At 36.8% G+C, this 16,051-nt stretch overlaps 1 protein-coding gene across 4 annotated transcripts in view; it reads right to left on the reverse strand.

Moving 5' to 3' along the window:
- The window catches only part of Dera (deoxyribose-phosphate aldolase), a 109,706-nt gene that overhangs the window by 57,588 nt on the left and 36,067 nt on the right, over window positions 1–16,051 (reverse strand). For all 4 annotated transcript variants that reach the window (XR_013423057.1, XM_005331873.5, XM_078015188.1 and 1 more), the window contains one exon: window positions 13,929–14,063. Coding sequence is in view for 3 of the 4 variants with exons in the window: in XM_005331873.5 (XP_005331930.1) it covers window positions 13,929–14,063 (135 nt within the window). In the remaining variant the exon portion in view is untranslated. The remainder of the gene's footprint in view (window positions 1–13,928; window positions 14,064–16,051) is intronic.

Genomic DNA, 16,051 nt, shown 5'->3' on the forward strand with positions numbered 1-16,051 from the left:
ATTAGTGTTTAGGTCATTTTGAGTACCTTGACTTTATGGACAGACACCTTGAAAAATACAAACGTGATATATGCAAACCAAAGTGACTTGAAACCCGAAATATAACACAGTCCAGCTCAAATGATGTTCTTTACAACACTCAACTGGTACCTTCTTTTCAACCTTAAAGAGTGAAACAATGGATAAACTAATGGATAGATTAGCAGGAGAGGACAGCAAGAGAGTGTGAATTTACTACTACTGGAATATACATATAAAGGAAATTACATTTGAAGTAATAAGTTCAAGAGATCCCCTTTCCAAACATTCTTCATGACAAATGATTACTCCAAAGAATAAAAAAGCCCCTAAGTTTTCAAAGCATCTTCCTTTAAAACTGCTCAAAGTGTTTTTTTTAAACACATTTAAACATTTCTTTTGAGGTAATTGGCAGTTACCACCACACTTCAAATATGAAAAGTGAAATGTGGAAAGATGGATGACCTGCCCCAAATCTCACCACTAGTCTGTGGTAAGAGAGAGATCAGAATTCACGTCTTCAGGTGAGGAATAAAATTTTATTTCCTCAAACTTTTTTGCCTCAGTCCCAGTGTATGCATTCGTGCGCACGCACACACGCGCACACACACACACACATATACACACATTCTCAAGAAATATGTTGAAGTACTTGGAGTAATAGAGTAATAAATCTATTACTAGAATCTAAAGGGATGTCAATTCTCATCTAGTTCAAACTATTCACTTTACCATTAGGTGTTATAATCCTAAACCATGGTTTTCATTCTTCTAAAGAAAAAAGGTTGCATAGATTGAAAAGTTCCAAAGTCATTCAGAAACATAAAATAATTTTGCATAATTTAATTACTAACAACAATTTATAAATTGTTCTGTGAGCCTTCTGGATAAACAGGACCGGCATATCATGTTGCAATAGAGTTCACAAGTTTGAATCAGAATTTTCCAGTATTTTACTTGGCTCCTAATTAGATGTGTTCCTTGGGAAAGTTACTAAACTTCTCCAAGCTTCACTTTTCTCCTCAAGATTACACAAGGGGCTGGGGATGTGGCTCAACAGTAAAGTGCTCGTCTAGCACGTGGAAGGCCCTGGGTTCGATCTTCAGCACCACCACATAAAAAAATATAAATAAAATAAAAAGGTTTAAAAAATTTTAAAAAGTAGGGCTGGGGATGTGGCTCAAGTGGTAGCGCACTCGCCTGGAATGCGTGAGGCCCGGGTTCGATCCTCAGCACCACATACCAACAAAGATGTTGTGTCCGCCAAGAACTAAAAAATAAATATTCAAAAAAAATTTAAAAAAAATTTTAAAAAGTAAAGTTAAACCTTAAAAAAAAAAGATTACACAAAACAGCCCTACCTTTATAGCTCAAACACTTCTAAAATTCTAGGAATAAATGTAATTATTCAAATGATTATGAAGGTGATCAATAAATTATGTTTCCCACAGGTCCACCTTTATAATAAGTACATGTAAAATAAAGAGAAAGATTGACTTACTCTAAATACTTAGGCTGCATACCTAATACCAAACAGCCTCTAGTTACTGACTTAAAGACAATTCTGACAATTGTGGCAGCTTTCAGCTGGAGGGAGGCAGAAGGGTAGAGTACTCTCAGCTACTCACTGCTATAAAGGTTGAGGGAATGACATATCACTGGGGCCTAGGGAAACTCTTTGCTCATATGCTGCCGGATCAGGGGTTAGGGTAGGGCGAGGAAGAAGGTGCAGTCCACTGTGTCAGAGAAAGTGAAGGACATCCTAACCAGTGAGGATTGGGAATTCTGGGATTAGGGAGGACTTGCTGAACACCACCACCTGTGATGGGCCAGGGAGAGAGCCAGCAGGGTCCTGACATTGTCATATATGAGACAACTGATCAAATAGACAAATATTGACCAAATAGATGAATACATTGAGGTAAGAAAAGTAAAATTTCTCACTGGCAATAAAGAAGGACATAAATACAGAAAAGGAAAAGGGAAGACTAATCCTTGTGATATTGGATTGTAATAGAGGTTGTCAGTAATGAAGTTATAGGTACTAATATAAACCCATAGGGAGAGAGACTGATAGATGAAAGAAGGATAGAAGGACGGATGGATGAATGGATAAATAGATAAACAGCTATAGATGTATATATGTTTACATGTGTGTATATGTGTGTGTGTGTGTGTGTGTGTTGCATGTGGATTTCCTAGATCTATCCTCTAAGAGAGTCTAGAAATAAGAACATCTCAATAACTTAGCATCCAGATCCTGGTTTTTAAATCCACTCTTCAATAAAAGGAAAAAGAGCTCCTTGGAGAAATGGCCAACTCCAAGACTGTTGTTTTAGCCAGCTTTTTCACAGCTCTGACTAAAGGACCCAACCAGCACAATTGTAGAGAAAGAATTACTTGAGAGCTCATGAATTCAGAGGTCTTAGTTCATAGAAGGCCGTCTCTATTGCTCAGGACTTGAGGTGAGGCTGAGCATCATGGTGGAAGAGTATGGCAGAGGGAAACAGCTTAGATGATGATCAGAAAGCAGAGGGAGACTCCGCTCTCCAGATACAAAATATATACCCCATGGCTACGACCCCAATATACCACTTCCTCCAGCCACACTTCACCTGCCTCCAGTTACCACTCACTTAATCCCAGCAGGGATTAATTCACTGATTAGGTTAAGGATATAACCAATCATTTCTCCTCCAAACCTTCTTGCATTGTCTCACGCATGGGCTTTTGGGGGACCCGACATCTAAACCATAACAGAGGTACAAAAAGACAAAGATAAGCCTGAAACATCTTTTACAATAAAGCAAGAAGATTCTCAAAGAATGATGAAAACATCAAAAGCATACAGGACCCAGTTTGAAGCAGCTCCTACTGGCCATATCTGGGACAATCTGAGTATCAAAATAAGTAACAATCATAAGAATTATAACCAATTAAGTAAAATAGAAATATGTGAATCCTTACAAATGGAAGGGAGAGAGGGAAGAAAAGAGGGAGTCAGGAAGACAGGGAGGACGGGAGGCAGGAAGGAAGAAGGAAAAAATGAAGAGAGACAAGGAAATGCCAACTAAGTATAAATAAAATAATGAAATTAGAAAATCACCATATGGTAACTATCAAAGTAATAACTGAAGAATTATCAATGGATGATAAAATAGTGAATAAAAGCTAGGTGAGTAACAAGATATTAACATAGTCTCAAAATATCTCCATTTATAATGTGTATTAACTACTTATTAAAATGCAAAATACTTATTAATTTTACATTTAAAAACTTGGCAAAAATCATCCTAGCCAAATAAAAAAGTAATATTGTTAAGAACTGGAAAAATTAACATTTTGTGACTCTTGAAATAATGCACTGAGAAAAACAGAGCAAAACTTCTGTGTGATTCCTGTCAAAAATGTATAATTTGAACCTAATAATAAGAAAAACCCCAAACAAATCCAAACTGAGGTATATTTTACAAAATAACAGGCCTTTAATCTTCAATGACAAGGAAAGACAGAGAACTGTTTCAGACTGAAGAATAAAGAGACATTTAACAACTGATCCTAGACCTAATAAAGAACACCACAGGAACAATCTGCAAAATCTGAGCAAAGACTTTGTACTTAATGGTGTGCTGTGGCTTGGTACAAGTTCTTTTTAGGAAATACAAGTATTTTAAGGGTAAGGGTCAACAGGTCTGAAACTTAATTTTAAACAGTTCAGAAAAAACTGTGTGTGTATGTGTATGCACATAAAGAGAATAAACAAAGGACAGAAATGGTAAATGAGGTTGATTTCTACAATAAAGGACTGCATAAAGAGCCAACTGGAGTCTCATATACAACTTTTGCATCTTTCCCGTAAGTTTAAAATTATTCAAAATAAAAATTAAAAATACATATTTGAAGCCGGGGGCAGTGGCACACACATGTAATCCCAGGAGGCTGAGATTAGGAGAATTGCAGGCTCAAAGCCAGCCTCAGCTACAGCGAGGCGCTAAGCAACTCAGCGATACTCTGTCTCTAAATTTAAAAAAAAAAAAATAGGGCTGGGGATGTGGCTCAGTGGTGAGTGTCCCAGTACCCCGCCCTCCGCACCAAAATATACATGTTTGACATGTTTATTATAATTTGTTTAGCATCTAAGCATTTTTTTTTAAATGGAAAGGCTATTGAGACTATCAACCACTCTACAGTTTTTAAGGTCTCAAAGAATGTGATTATATATGGGAGATATTATTTTGTAACCTGTGTTTTTTTTCATTCATTATATCATAGGTACTTTCCATATTTATAAATATAGGTCTATAGCACAATTTTTATCAGTTATACAATCTGCTATCACATTGACATAAAAATTAATTCAAGCATTTTCCTATTATTAAATACTTCAGATTCCAGATTTTTGCTATTATAAATAATACTTCAAGAAAATCCTTTAAGTTAAGTCTTTGCATATATCATGGCCCTATTCCATAGAGTCTTTATTACTATTTTCTGCTCACATACTCATGTAATATATGTTCGTTGTTAAAAATTCAAACATTACAAAATCGAAAATTCTCCATTAAAAAAAAAGAAAAGAAAAGAAAGAATAATTCTTGCACATACCAGAAAAATATTAATTTGGAATATAAAAGATGGCTGACAAATGAAAATGGAATTCAAATACCTCAACTGTAAATTAGTCAGAATAATGCAAAACTTAACAAAACATGTACACCAGAGAAGTGGTTGGCATAGTGATGTTATATTAAAAACCTGATAATAAATGTTTTGACTTATAATGAGGTTTTCAGGAGTAGTGAAAAGTGGGTGTCCTAGAAATCCAGGATATATTACATTGCAGATGCTTAATCAATATCATGGCAAAACTTGCAGAGGCCTCGTCTCTTGCCTGTCCCCCCACATCCCTCCTACTACTGTCACACTGATGAGAAGTGGATGTCATAACATGACCTCTGTTCAGCATTCCCAATTGAAAAAAAAGTAAGGCTGCCTTGGTGGAGCATTTGCTGACAGGAGTCAAGGGAACTCGGCCTCACTGGGAAAGGCCTGTGTGCATCAGAATATAGATCCAAGCAGTGGATAGGAGCAAAGGAAGTCATATTGCATCTGTTTTGTTTCTTCAATTTAACTTTTAACTGATAAATAAAAACATAACAATTATACATATTAATGCTGTACCATGTGTTGTTTTGATACATTTTCAATACATTATACATTGAGTAGCTTTTAAATCAGAGTAAATGTATTTACTCAAACATTTGTCATTTCTTTATAGTAAAACATTTAAAAAGATGTACACACACATACACATACACAGAGTTATAATCGTCCTACTATGCAGTGAACACCAGAACTTTTTGCTACTATCTAACTTAGCACCCACTGATAACCTTTCCCTCAGCTTCCACAATAGTTTAGCAACTGGCTCTAGCTTCTGCAACACTGCCCCCAGCTGCCAACAGGACCTATAGCATTTTACTTCCCTCTAAAATTACCCTGTTTCTCTCAAGGTTCCATCTAAAAGGAAAGTCTATTCTTAATCTTGAAGTAGCTGAGAATACATTAAGTTTTTTGGAAAAGCACTATTCCAGATGTAGACAACCTAGTAACCGTAGTAAATAAAGTCTGCATGTGTAGAATGGCATATTATGCAAGAATCTCTATGCTTAGAAACCATGTATCCATCTAAAAGCCAGAAAGCGGAATTCTTTTTATATTTCATGCTATTCAAAAGCGGTTAAAAAACTAATTGCTAATGAACATATCTAAGCAATTATTTTTGAGTACCAGAAAGATGTTCAACACTGCACAAAAATGGCCTTAAAATAACTCTTAAGATAATTATATGTACAGTAAAACACTTAATATAAAATTGTACAGCCACCTTTAGTACTAAAAAAGTCACAAAATATTCAAGAACACAGCTTCATCCATCAAAGCAACTAATTAAACTTGTAAGATGAAAATAGAGATGGGCTAAAATACCAGGTAGTAAAAAAACCTACAAGAATAAAACACACACACTTTTATGAATAGTATTTGAAGTTTTGAAGAATCATAGCATAAAAACAAAAACCATAAAAGCACAGAGCTACCATAAGTATCTACAGAATTTCTGTTATAAACAACCCTCAATACCATGAAACAACAGATTATAGATTATATGATTCTTCCCTAAAAAGTGTATTAGATTTAGAAATGCTTTTCTGATGAAATAATATAATTAACAGCTCTATAAAAGAAAGAAAATAATTTCTTTTCAGAGATGTCCTATCATTCTTCTTGTGTAAAAATAAGCAAATAAGAAAAATAGATTATTAATCAGATTCAACATTTTTAGGATCCACTTCAAGTAAGAAAATGAAAGACATCATAGCCTTGGCCATGAAATTTCATTCTCTCACCCTGAAACTCTTGAGAGCTGTGAGGTTTATACTCCACAAATCAAGTTTAAGAGAACAACTCAGGGAAGAGCAACTGAAAGAGACACAGAAGGCTGTGGGTACAGGAGACAGACAATACTTTCAATTGCTACGCTAATTGTACTTTGGGGGAAAATATCACAGATGGTCTCATAGAAATTATTAACAAAGTTGGGAAATATAAATACTTAAATAGATTTCTCTCTAAAAGATATTCTTAACAGAATTCTCTAATTTTGGATGTATACATCTATATCACAGATGGTCTTAAACAGGTCTGCTGGTGCTCCAGTGTGGAATGGGTATGCCAAATCGAGGTTAGGTCCTGAGCTCAAAGAACAAGATTCCTGAGTAAGGTCTGAATTAATAGCATTTCCATGTTATTTGTAAATATATTAGGTACATATATGTAGTACAGAAAGGTCATTTTAAAAAGTGGAAAACCACCTCTATGTATTTACACACTAGAGAATGTAGGTAATTTTCAAAACCTACTCAATAAGGTTTATGAGATAACAAATCTTTCTGGCAAATGCTCTCTTCAAAGAACGTTTGAGAAATGTAACATAGATGTCAACTTCAACACTACCATAGACACATGGTATTACACATACCAGTCATAGGAATAACACTCACTGAAATTAACATTCAATGAAAGTGAGTAACATTCAATGAAAATGCCACAAATCAGTCTGCACAGTCTAGCCTGTTCCTCGCTCACATCCAACTCTTAATTCTGATTTTGCAGATGCACCCAGCAGTGGGAGAGATTCTGTGAGAGGAAGAGCTGGGTAAGTACTCAGAAAATGTTTGTCTAATGATTCTGAGAACCAACAATACACCCCACAGTGTATCCAGTTAAAATCACCGTCCAAATTATTTGTGTACATGTCTACCTTCTTCAGATGGAGAGAAGTGAGGGAAGTACTGTCAGAAAAGGAAGCATGTGATAGCAAGCTTAATATGACCCACCAGGAAAAAGCTGAATAGCAAATGACCAGACTAAAAGGACCAGAACAATATCAACTAAAAAGGTCTATATATCGAAAAACAGCAGATCTGGACTGTCAGCTTTGTGGCAAATCATCTCAGGGATTTCAGTAGCTCCTGAAAGCATCATTATAATCCCAGATAATATGAAAATTACTGACAAACTAATTCTAAATAATCAGAAAACTTTAAACTTTATTGAATAGAAATCATTAACAACGTAAGGAGGGGCTGGGGATGTGGCTCAAGCAGTAGTGCGCTTGCCTGGCATGCACACGGCGCTGGGTTTGATCCTCAGCACCACATACAAATAAAGATGTTGTGTCTGCCGAAAACTAAAAAATAAATATTAAAAAATTCTCTCTCTCTCTCTCTCTCTCTCTCTCTCTCTCTCTCTCTCTCTCTCTCTCTCTCTCTCTCTAAAAAACAAAGTAGGGTAATATAAATACTGTTGAGAGCCACAGCCAAAGGGACCCCAGCAAACTTCCAGCTGCCAGCTGATGATAGGCTCACAGCAGCCCCAGCAAATTTCTAGCTGCCAACTGATTGGCTCCTCTGCGGTGATGCTCATTGGGCTGTTTCCCCGCCCTTTCAGACCACGGAGCTGCTCATTGGGGGACTTTTTTCGGCTCCACCCATGTGACCCAGCCAATTGGCCTCAAGAGCAGGAGGAGTGGGGGAGGTTGACAGGCTTGTGGGAAGCCAGTGGTGGCAGTTGGGCTCTGAAGGTTTTCCTGAAGAGCTGTGTGGTTTGGTGTGTGTGTTCTAAAAATAAAGTTCGTTTCTTTTGACAAGTGGCTCCTGAATTGTGCCCAGCCAGACTGCGGCAAATACTTTAATAGATTTCTCTCTAAAAGAGATTCTTAACAGGATTCACTAATCTTGAATGTGTACATTTATAGCAACAGTGGTTGAAAAGCACCATGGTTTAGTGAAAAAATAGAATATGAGTTTGAAGTCAGACGGACCCAGATTCTAGTGCTCAGAGGTCTGTCAGCCTTTGTTGTAGGGAACACAACTCAAATCAGCTTTCTAAGAGAGTGTGCAGAGTCTAAGAAGAGGTTGTGCTGGGACAGAACACTGCAGAAATGATAGAGGTGGTGGAGGAGCTTTCAACCCAAATACAAGAGTAGTGAGAAACATAAAGGAGAATCTCAGGAATGTAAAGTCACAAAGCCATGATAGTGTTTCCAGAAGGAAGAGAGAGTCCACTGTTGCAAACTGCTGAATAAAGCTAAGTCAACAACCAAGGAGAATTCACTGGGCACAGTTAAATGAAAGGTCATTATTATCTTGATTAGAAGTTGTCAAAACAAAGAAATAGGACTCTTTCAACAATTTTAGTCCTAAAGATTAGGCTGTAGCTCAGTGGTAGAGTGCTTGCCTAACAGGCACAGGCCCTGGGTTTGAGCCCAGCACCACAAAAAGAGAAAAGAAAAAAGATTTTCAGTTCTAAAGACAAGAAAAAGAAAGTCAAGTTTAGCTGAGGACAAAGAGGATGTTGGCATGTGAAGGTTTTTGTTTGTTTGTTTGTTTTGTTTTGTTTTTTAAATGTGTAAGAAAACCTTAAGTGTGCTTAAATGTTTGGGAGAATGAGCTAGAATAGAAAGGTTAAAGATACAGAAAAGAAATGATGTATAACACATGGAGTAAGGCCTCTGCAGAAGGACACAAGAGCCACAGCACTGTGAAAGTACTGGCTTATGAGGAAAGAGAAAAAAAAGAAGCAAAGGAAAGGAAACCAGAAGCAAGAGCCCTAAGAAGATGCTGTCTGAAGATGTCTGTGGCCTCGGAGAAGCAGTGGGGAAGTCATATGCTAACAATGAAGAAGCTGCAAGGTCATAGAAGAGCAAAGTAGAGATGTTGAATGGTTGCCAAGCAGAATGCAAAAAGAGGAATACAAGCCCTTCTCCAGTCTCCTCTCTCAACTCACATCCTCCACTGGAATGGGCCTAACCATGAGAAATGGTCAGGATGCACTCTGAATGGCTAGATCTAAAAAGTGGATTCTTTTTATTGCACTTTACAAAGTATCCTACAAATCTCAGTGCACCTAGATTTGAAAATATAATAGATAAGCATTTTCATCAGCACATTCCAAAACATTAACTCTAGTAAACATGTGATATTAAAACATGGCAGTAAAAAATATACTATGTAATCAAGTTGAGAATCAAAATTAAACAAAATACAGAAGTAAAAAAAGTCCTAAGTCACTGCAGGTTTCTATTTAGAAATAAATTTCTAGTATTAAATGTTTCTTTTCAATTTGTTTTGGGTCAAGAGGTTATTAGCACTATAAGAAAAAGTTAATAGAAAAGTATGGTCTAGGACACAGATTGTTATTATATTTTGCGTGAATGTCTATTATTGGGAAATTATCAGTTCTTTAAAAACAACCACCCTAGTTCGTTAAGGAATAGCCAATTACATCAAAATCCATCTCCTATTGTATTTTTATATTCCAATTAGTAGTATTTGAGAGAGAATAGCACTAGTTATAATATAAGCTGTACATCTATATCTACACCTGCTGAAGAAAAAGACATAAAGGACATGGAGGTTTTTATCCAACTAATTCATGTAGTTTATTTCCAGATTTGTTTTAAATATTACATGTACTCACTTTTTCCTCTTACTTTAACTGAAATCTGTGACTAAAAGCAAATAAGCAGAATTAATACATAAGGACAGAAATATACTTAAAATTAATCTTTTCAGAATAATTACAATTGCCCAAAACACACATGAACAATAATAAGCAAAGGAACATGAATTAAAAGAGCATAAAGTTATTTGTGAACTGTGAAAAATTTAAAGCTGGCAAGGGTTAAAATTGTTGACAAGTATAGATAGGGGAGAGGTATGAAATGGAAATATATGGGATTGCTGCTAATAGTCCAAGCTAAAACCCCATCTCCCAGCTTCAACTGCAGACAATCATTGTGGCCACTTAACTCAGTTTCAAGCCAAGAGGATATAATAAGCAAGAGTTGTATAAGACTTTTAAAAGGAACAAGACTTCTTTCCTGCCATCTAAGAAGGGAGTGTAAATAACTTCAGAGACCATCTAAGACAATGAAGTGCCCTTGGTAAGACAGCAGACATCAGGTGCTTTGAAACCAGAAGATGAAAGTAGCCTGGGTCTCCAAGAAATTTGTGTGGCTGCCACAACACCCTGGAACTACCACCCCTCTGAACTTCATATAAGAGAATAAATACTTGAGCAATTAAACTTCTACCTAAATCTTTGCTGCATCCTAATCAAAAGCAATTCATAATTGATAAAAGATGAAATTAGGCTTAACAGATAGATAAAGAGTTTGAAGATAAATACTGTAGTCCCCCTTGGGTTAGTCAGCTTTTTCACAGCTCTGACTAAAGGATCTGACCAGCACAACTGTAGGGAGAAAAAGTTTATTTGAGGACTCACGGTTTCAGAGGTCTTAGTCCAGAAGAAGGCTAGCTCCATTCCTCAAGGCTCGAGGTGGGGAAGATCGTGGTAGAATAGTGTGGCAAAGGGAAACATCGTGATCATGAAACAGAGACTCCAGCTCCATATACAAAATATTGCCACACCCCCAATTAATCACTTCCTCCAGCCATACCCAACCTGCCTCTAGTTAACAATCCCATCAGGGATTAATTCACTGATTGGGTTAAGACTCTCACCATCCAATCATTTCTCCTCTGAACCTTGTTGCATTGTCTCACATGTGAGCTTTTGGGGGAATACCTCACATCCAAACTGTAATACTCCTCTAATCAGTTGTCTTATTTTCTTCAGTTTCTATTACCTGGAGTCAACTATGGTATAAAAATACTAAAAGGAAAAGTCCAGAAAAAACAATTCTTAAGTTATAAATTGCACCCCATTCTGAGTAGGGTAATAAAATCTTATGCTGTCCTGCCTGGAATGTGGATCATCCTTTTTTACAGCATATTCATACTATATATGCCACCTTCTCCTAGTCACTTAGCATTTCAGTCATCATTTCAGTTAACTCTTGCTATACTGAAGTACTTGTATTCAGGGAGCCTTTAGCCCTAATACTACACTACAATGCCTACATCTTATCGCATCTCATGGGTGTCTTTTCATCTCAAATCACTACAAAAAGAAGGGTGAATACAGCACAATGAGATATAGTAAGAGAAAGACAACATTCACACAATTTTTATTGCAGTATATTGTTATAATTGTGCTATTTCATTATTACTGCTATTAATCTCTTACTGTGCGTAATTTATAAATTAAAGGTAATCATAGTTGTGTATGTAGAGGAAAAAACATCATATGTTTAGGGCTCAGTACCATCTGTGATTTCGGGCATCCACTGCAGGTCTTGGAAGATATCCCCCATGAATAAAGGAGGCCTACTTCAGAGCTGGAGAGAAAAAGTCACAAGAAGATATCCAAGAAATGCTGGCAAGTTCAATAAGTAGGTTAAGAAGATAAACATTATAGGTATCATTTAAACTTTTTTAAAGAGGTGGGGGTAGCATATGTGTTCATATAAAGAGAAAAAGGTCTTGAAAGTCATACTGCAGTACTGTCAGGATGATTTCCAGGGAGTGAGAGTATGGACAACTTCCATGTCCTTTACTACAATCTGGAATTTCTGTTCATTACAGTGAGTGGGTAGAACTTCCATAACTAGAACAAAACTTAGCTTTTACCTTACATATACACATCTACACAAAAAAAGCTCTTCCTGGCTTTTGTGTATGTGTGCAGTACTGGGGATTAAAACCAGTGGTGCTCTGAGTTACATTACTAGTCCTTTTAATTTTTTAAAAGGAGAGATAGGTCTTGCTAAGTTGCCAAGGCTGGCCTTGAACTTGCAACACCTGTCTCAGCCTCCCAAGTCCCTGGGATAACAGGAATGTGCCACCATACCTGGCCTCATTCTGGCTTTAATTTGTGGTTTCATTAAAAGATTTTGGTTAAATTACTTGTTATGATAACTTTTTCAGGAAGAATTGTACTTTAGTTACTGATGTCTCCTTTTAGTACACAAATATATTTAAGATAGTTAAAATCTATTTGATTCTTTAATGTCTAATTATAAAAATAGTATCTTGTTACTAAAATGGACAATGTCTTATTGCAATCTGAGAGTGAATCCTTAAAGATAAATATGAAACTATATTCTTTCCATGTGTAAGAAGAATGAAATTATGGCATTTGCCAGGAAATGGATAGAACTGGAGACTATCATGCTAAGTAAAATATGCTAATCCCAAAAAACCAAAGGCCTAATGTTCTCTGTCATATGCAGATGCTAACACACAATAAAGGGTAGGGGCGGGAAGAAAAGAAGTACTTTGGATTAGACCAGGCAAATGAAGGGAAGTGGGGGAATGGAAATAGGAAAGACAGTAGAATGAATTGGACATAACTTTCCTATGTTCGTATATGAATATACCACCAGTGTAACTCCACATCATGTATAAAACCACAAGAATGAGAAGTTATGCTCTATGTATGCGTAATATATCAAAATACACTCTACTGTCATGTACAACTAAAAAGAACAAATTAAAAGTTTTTAAAAGGGCTGGGGAGGTGGCTCAAGCGGTAGCGCGCTTGCCTGGCATGCGTGTGGCCCGGGTTCAATCCTCAGCACCACATACAAAGATGTTGTGTCCACCGATAACTAAAAAATAAATATTAAAATTCTCTCTCTCTCTCTCTCTCTCTCTCTCTCTCTCTCTCTCTCTCTCTCTTTCTAAAAAAAAAAAAAAAGTCCAGTTTAAAAAAAAAAAGTTTTTAAAAAACAGAATATTAGGAGTAAAAACAGATTTATTCATAATCCCACATCCTCAATGTCCACAAAGATTAGGACAAAAAATGAGATTTCCACTAACATATTAAAATAAGTTTTCATAAAAAACCTGCCTGAAGTGATTCATGTACTGAGCAACAAAACAGTACAGAATAGTAGTAACTACTCTTTCTACAAGAAAAACATATTAGTAAAATAAAATTTTTTAAAGTGCATTAATCTACTATGTGAAAATAACTATTAATCTAATTATAATATTCCAAACGAATATAAAAAGTTCATGCAGATTGGCATCTACCTAGATTTATAAATGACACAAGGACAAGCAATCTTAGCCATGTTTTCTCCTAAATTTACCCTCTAATCTAGTGACTTATATCTAAGAACAATGATCTGCAAAACATGCTGTTTTACCAGATCCCTACGTTGTTTTTTCCCAAAGGGAAGAACTAGGACACCCCCTGCACTCTTTTTTTTTTTTTTTTTTTTGGTACTATGGATTGAACCCAGGAGTGCTTTACCTCTGAGCCACAATACCAGCCCTTTGTATTTTTTATTTTGAGACAGGGTCTCACTAAGTTACTTAGGGCCTCACTAAGTTGTTGTGGTGGACCTCAAACTTGCAATCCTCCTGTCTCAGCCTCCCAAGTCACTGGGGTTACAGGCATGCACCAGCACACTGGTTTAGGACTCCTTTTACACCTACCTTCCCACTGGCCTGTCAGCACCAAACTCCTGTCAATTACCACATCAATTTCTGAAGCTCCATCTTCCACAGCTAATCGGATCTCTTCTAATCGTGTCTTTAAATGAGTCTGCCCAGCTGGAAAGCCAGTAGCCACTAATAATAATTAAAAATAAAGAAAGGAAAAGAGAGGGAAGAAAAACAATTTCAGTTGGTAAGAGGCTCAACAAAAAGTTTCATGTCCCCCCCTAAAAATAATCAGCATTAAGAAAACAAAGTATAAATGACACTTAAGAACAACCTATATTATACATAAGGATGAAGAAATGACTTTATTTCATGTTGTATTGGTGTCAGGACAAATATTAACATCATACTCTCTAACAGACCTAAAATTAAGCTGTTGCAGAGATGTGTATGAGAGTGCACACTAAGTAACAAGCAATTGAGAAAATATGTTATCATTGTGCACTAGGCATGGTGCACAACTGAGAGTGAGTCCTTAAAAATAAATCCCAGCAACCCAGGCTGAGGCAGAAGGAACAAAAGTTCAAGGTCAGCCTAGCAACTTTGCAAGAAGACCCTCTCAAAGTAAAGGGCTGGTCCAGACGTCATGGTGGATACCTGTAAGCCCAGTGGCTCAAGAGACTGAGACAGGAGGATCGAGAGTTCAAAGCCAGCCTTAGCACTAAGCAACTCAGTGAGACCTTGTCTTAAAAAATGGGGATGTGGCTCAGTGGCTGAGTGCCCTTGAGTTCAATCCTAGTACCCCCACCAAAAAAAAGTAAAAGGGCTGGGACTGAGGCTATGACCCAGTGGTAAAACCCCCCTGAGTTTAACACTCAATACAAAAGGAAAGAAAGGAGAGAAGGAAAACATGTTATCACAGTGATCATCATAATATACTAGGTGTAGCCTTGTTTTAACCAACACTAGTTAATTCTGGATCAAGTTGTCTATCTCTATTTACTCTTGATTTACTCACTTACAAATGAACATCTTTAGCTGTAATAACCAGATTGTAACACAGGTTCCTCCCACTGAAAAGAAAAAGAAGCAGGGAGGGAGGGAGGAAATAGCCAAATGAGGAAAAAAGGAAAAGGGATACAGGAGAGAAAAATACCTAACCAGTCCACAGAATTGGGGCAGGACAGAGCTGGTAAGAGGAGGGTCAAGAACGAGTAAGAGGAAAATGAAAATACATCTATACTTTTGAAAACCTTTTTTATATGCTCATCATTTACTCCGCCCCTGTTTATAAAGATGACCTATTGTCTTCCCTTTGTGTTAATAAATTCCTTGGGTCAGCTACCTTACAGGGAAGCACATCTCCCTGTTGAATAAAGGAAAAAACTGGACAGAGATTGATGAAAAAATAAGGTATATAAAGGTATAGCTTCCAAATACTTTGGGAATCCTCATAAACACGTTGTACATAAATATAGTACAGTGTTTCTTTTGATGCTTTTCTCCTAAAATAAATTAATGATCTTTATAGACTGCTAGGTTTTTGTTTTTATTTTTTGGTACCAGAAACTGAACTCAGGGGTGCTTTACCATTGAGCTACATCCCCAGCCCTTTATATTTTTTATTCTGAGAAAAGGACTCCCTAAGTTGCTAAGGGTCTTGCTAAATTGCTGAGACTAGCCTCTAACTTGCAGTTTATAGACTGCTTTTTTAAAGCAACAGGATATTTTTCTGATGTCTTTTAAAACTAGAATCTAATTTTATATCTGCCTATCCATTCATCCATCCCATGCAGTCAACTGTACAGACACACAGACACAAACATACAGACACACACACTAAACTGAAGCTTTTAAGAATTTCCTCTTCCTGGTACCTGCTTAATCCTGCTAAGTCTACCTTAAATCAGTTAATTGCTGTATATGCCCTCTTGTCTGTATCCTCTGGGTTTCGGAAAGTTCTCATCCTCTCCCACATTGACTGTGGTGAGTCTCTCTAACTTCATTTTGGCCCTATCTAGCTTACCCCTACCATCAGCTAACTCATTACACCATGAAGCTAATCATGCCACTCCTCTGCTTAAAACTTTTCATGGCCATCCCATCATCAGAGTGTAGCCGCAACAAGGTCCAATTTATAAGCCCAGTGCCGTCTGACCCTGAATTGCCCCTATAGC

Source organism: Ictidomys tridecemlineatus, chromosome 6 (assembly GCF_052094955.1).
Source record: "Ictidomys tridecemlineatus isolate mIctTri1 chromosome 6, mIctTri1.hap1, whole genome shotgun sequence".
In the NCBI taxonomy this organism is placed as follows: domain Eukaryota; kingdom Metazoa; phylum Chordata; class Mammalia; order Rodentia; family Sciuridae; genus Ictidomys; species Ictidomys tridecemlineatus.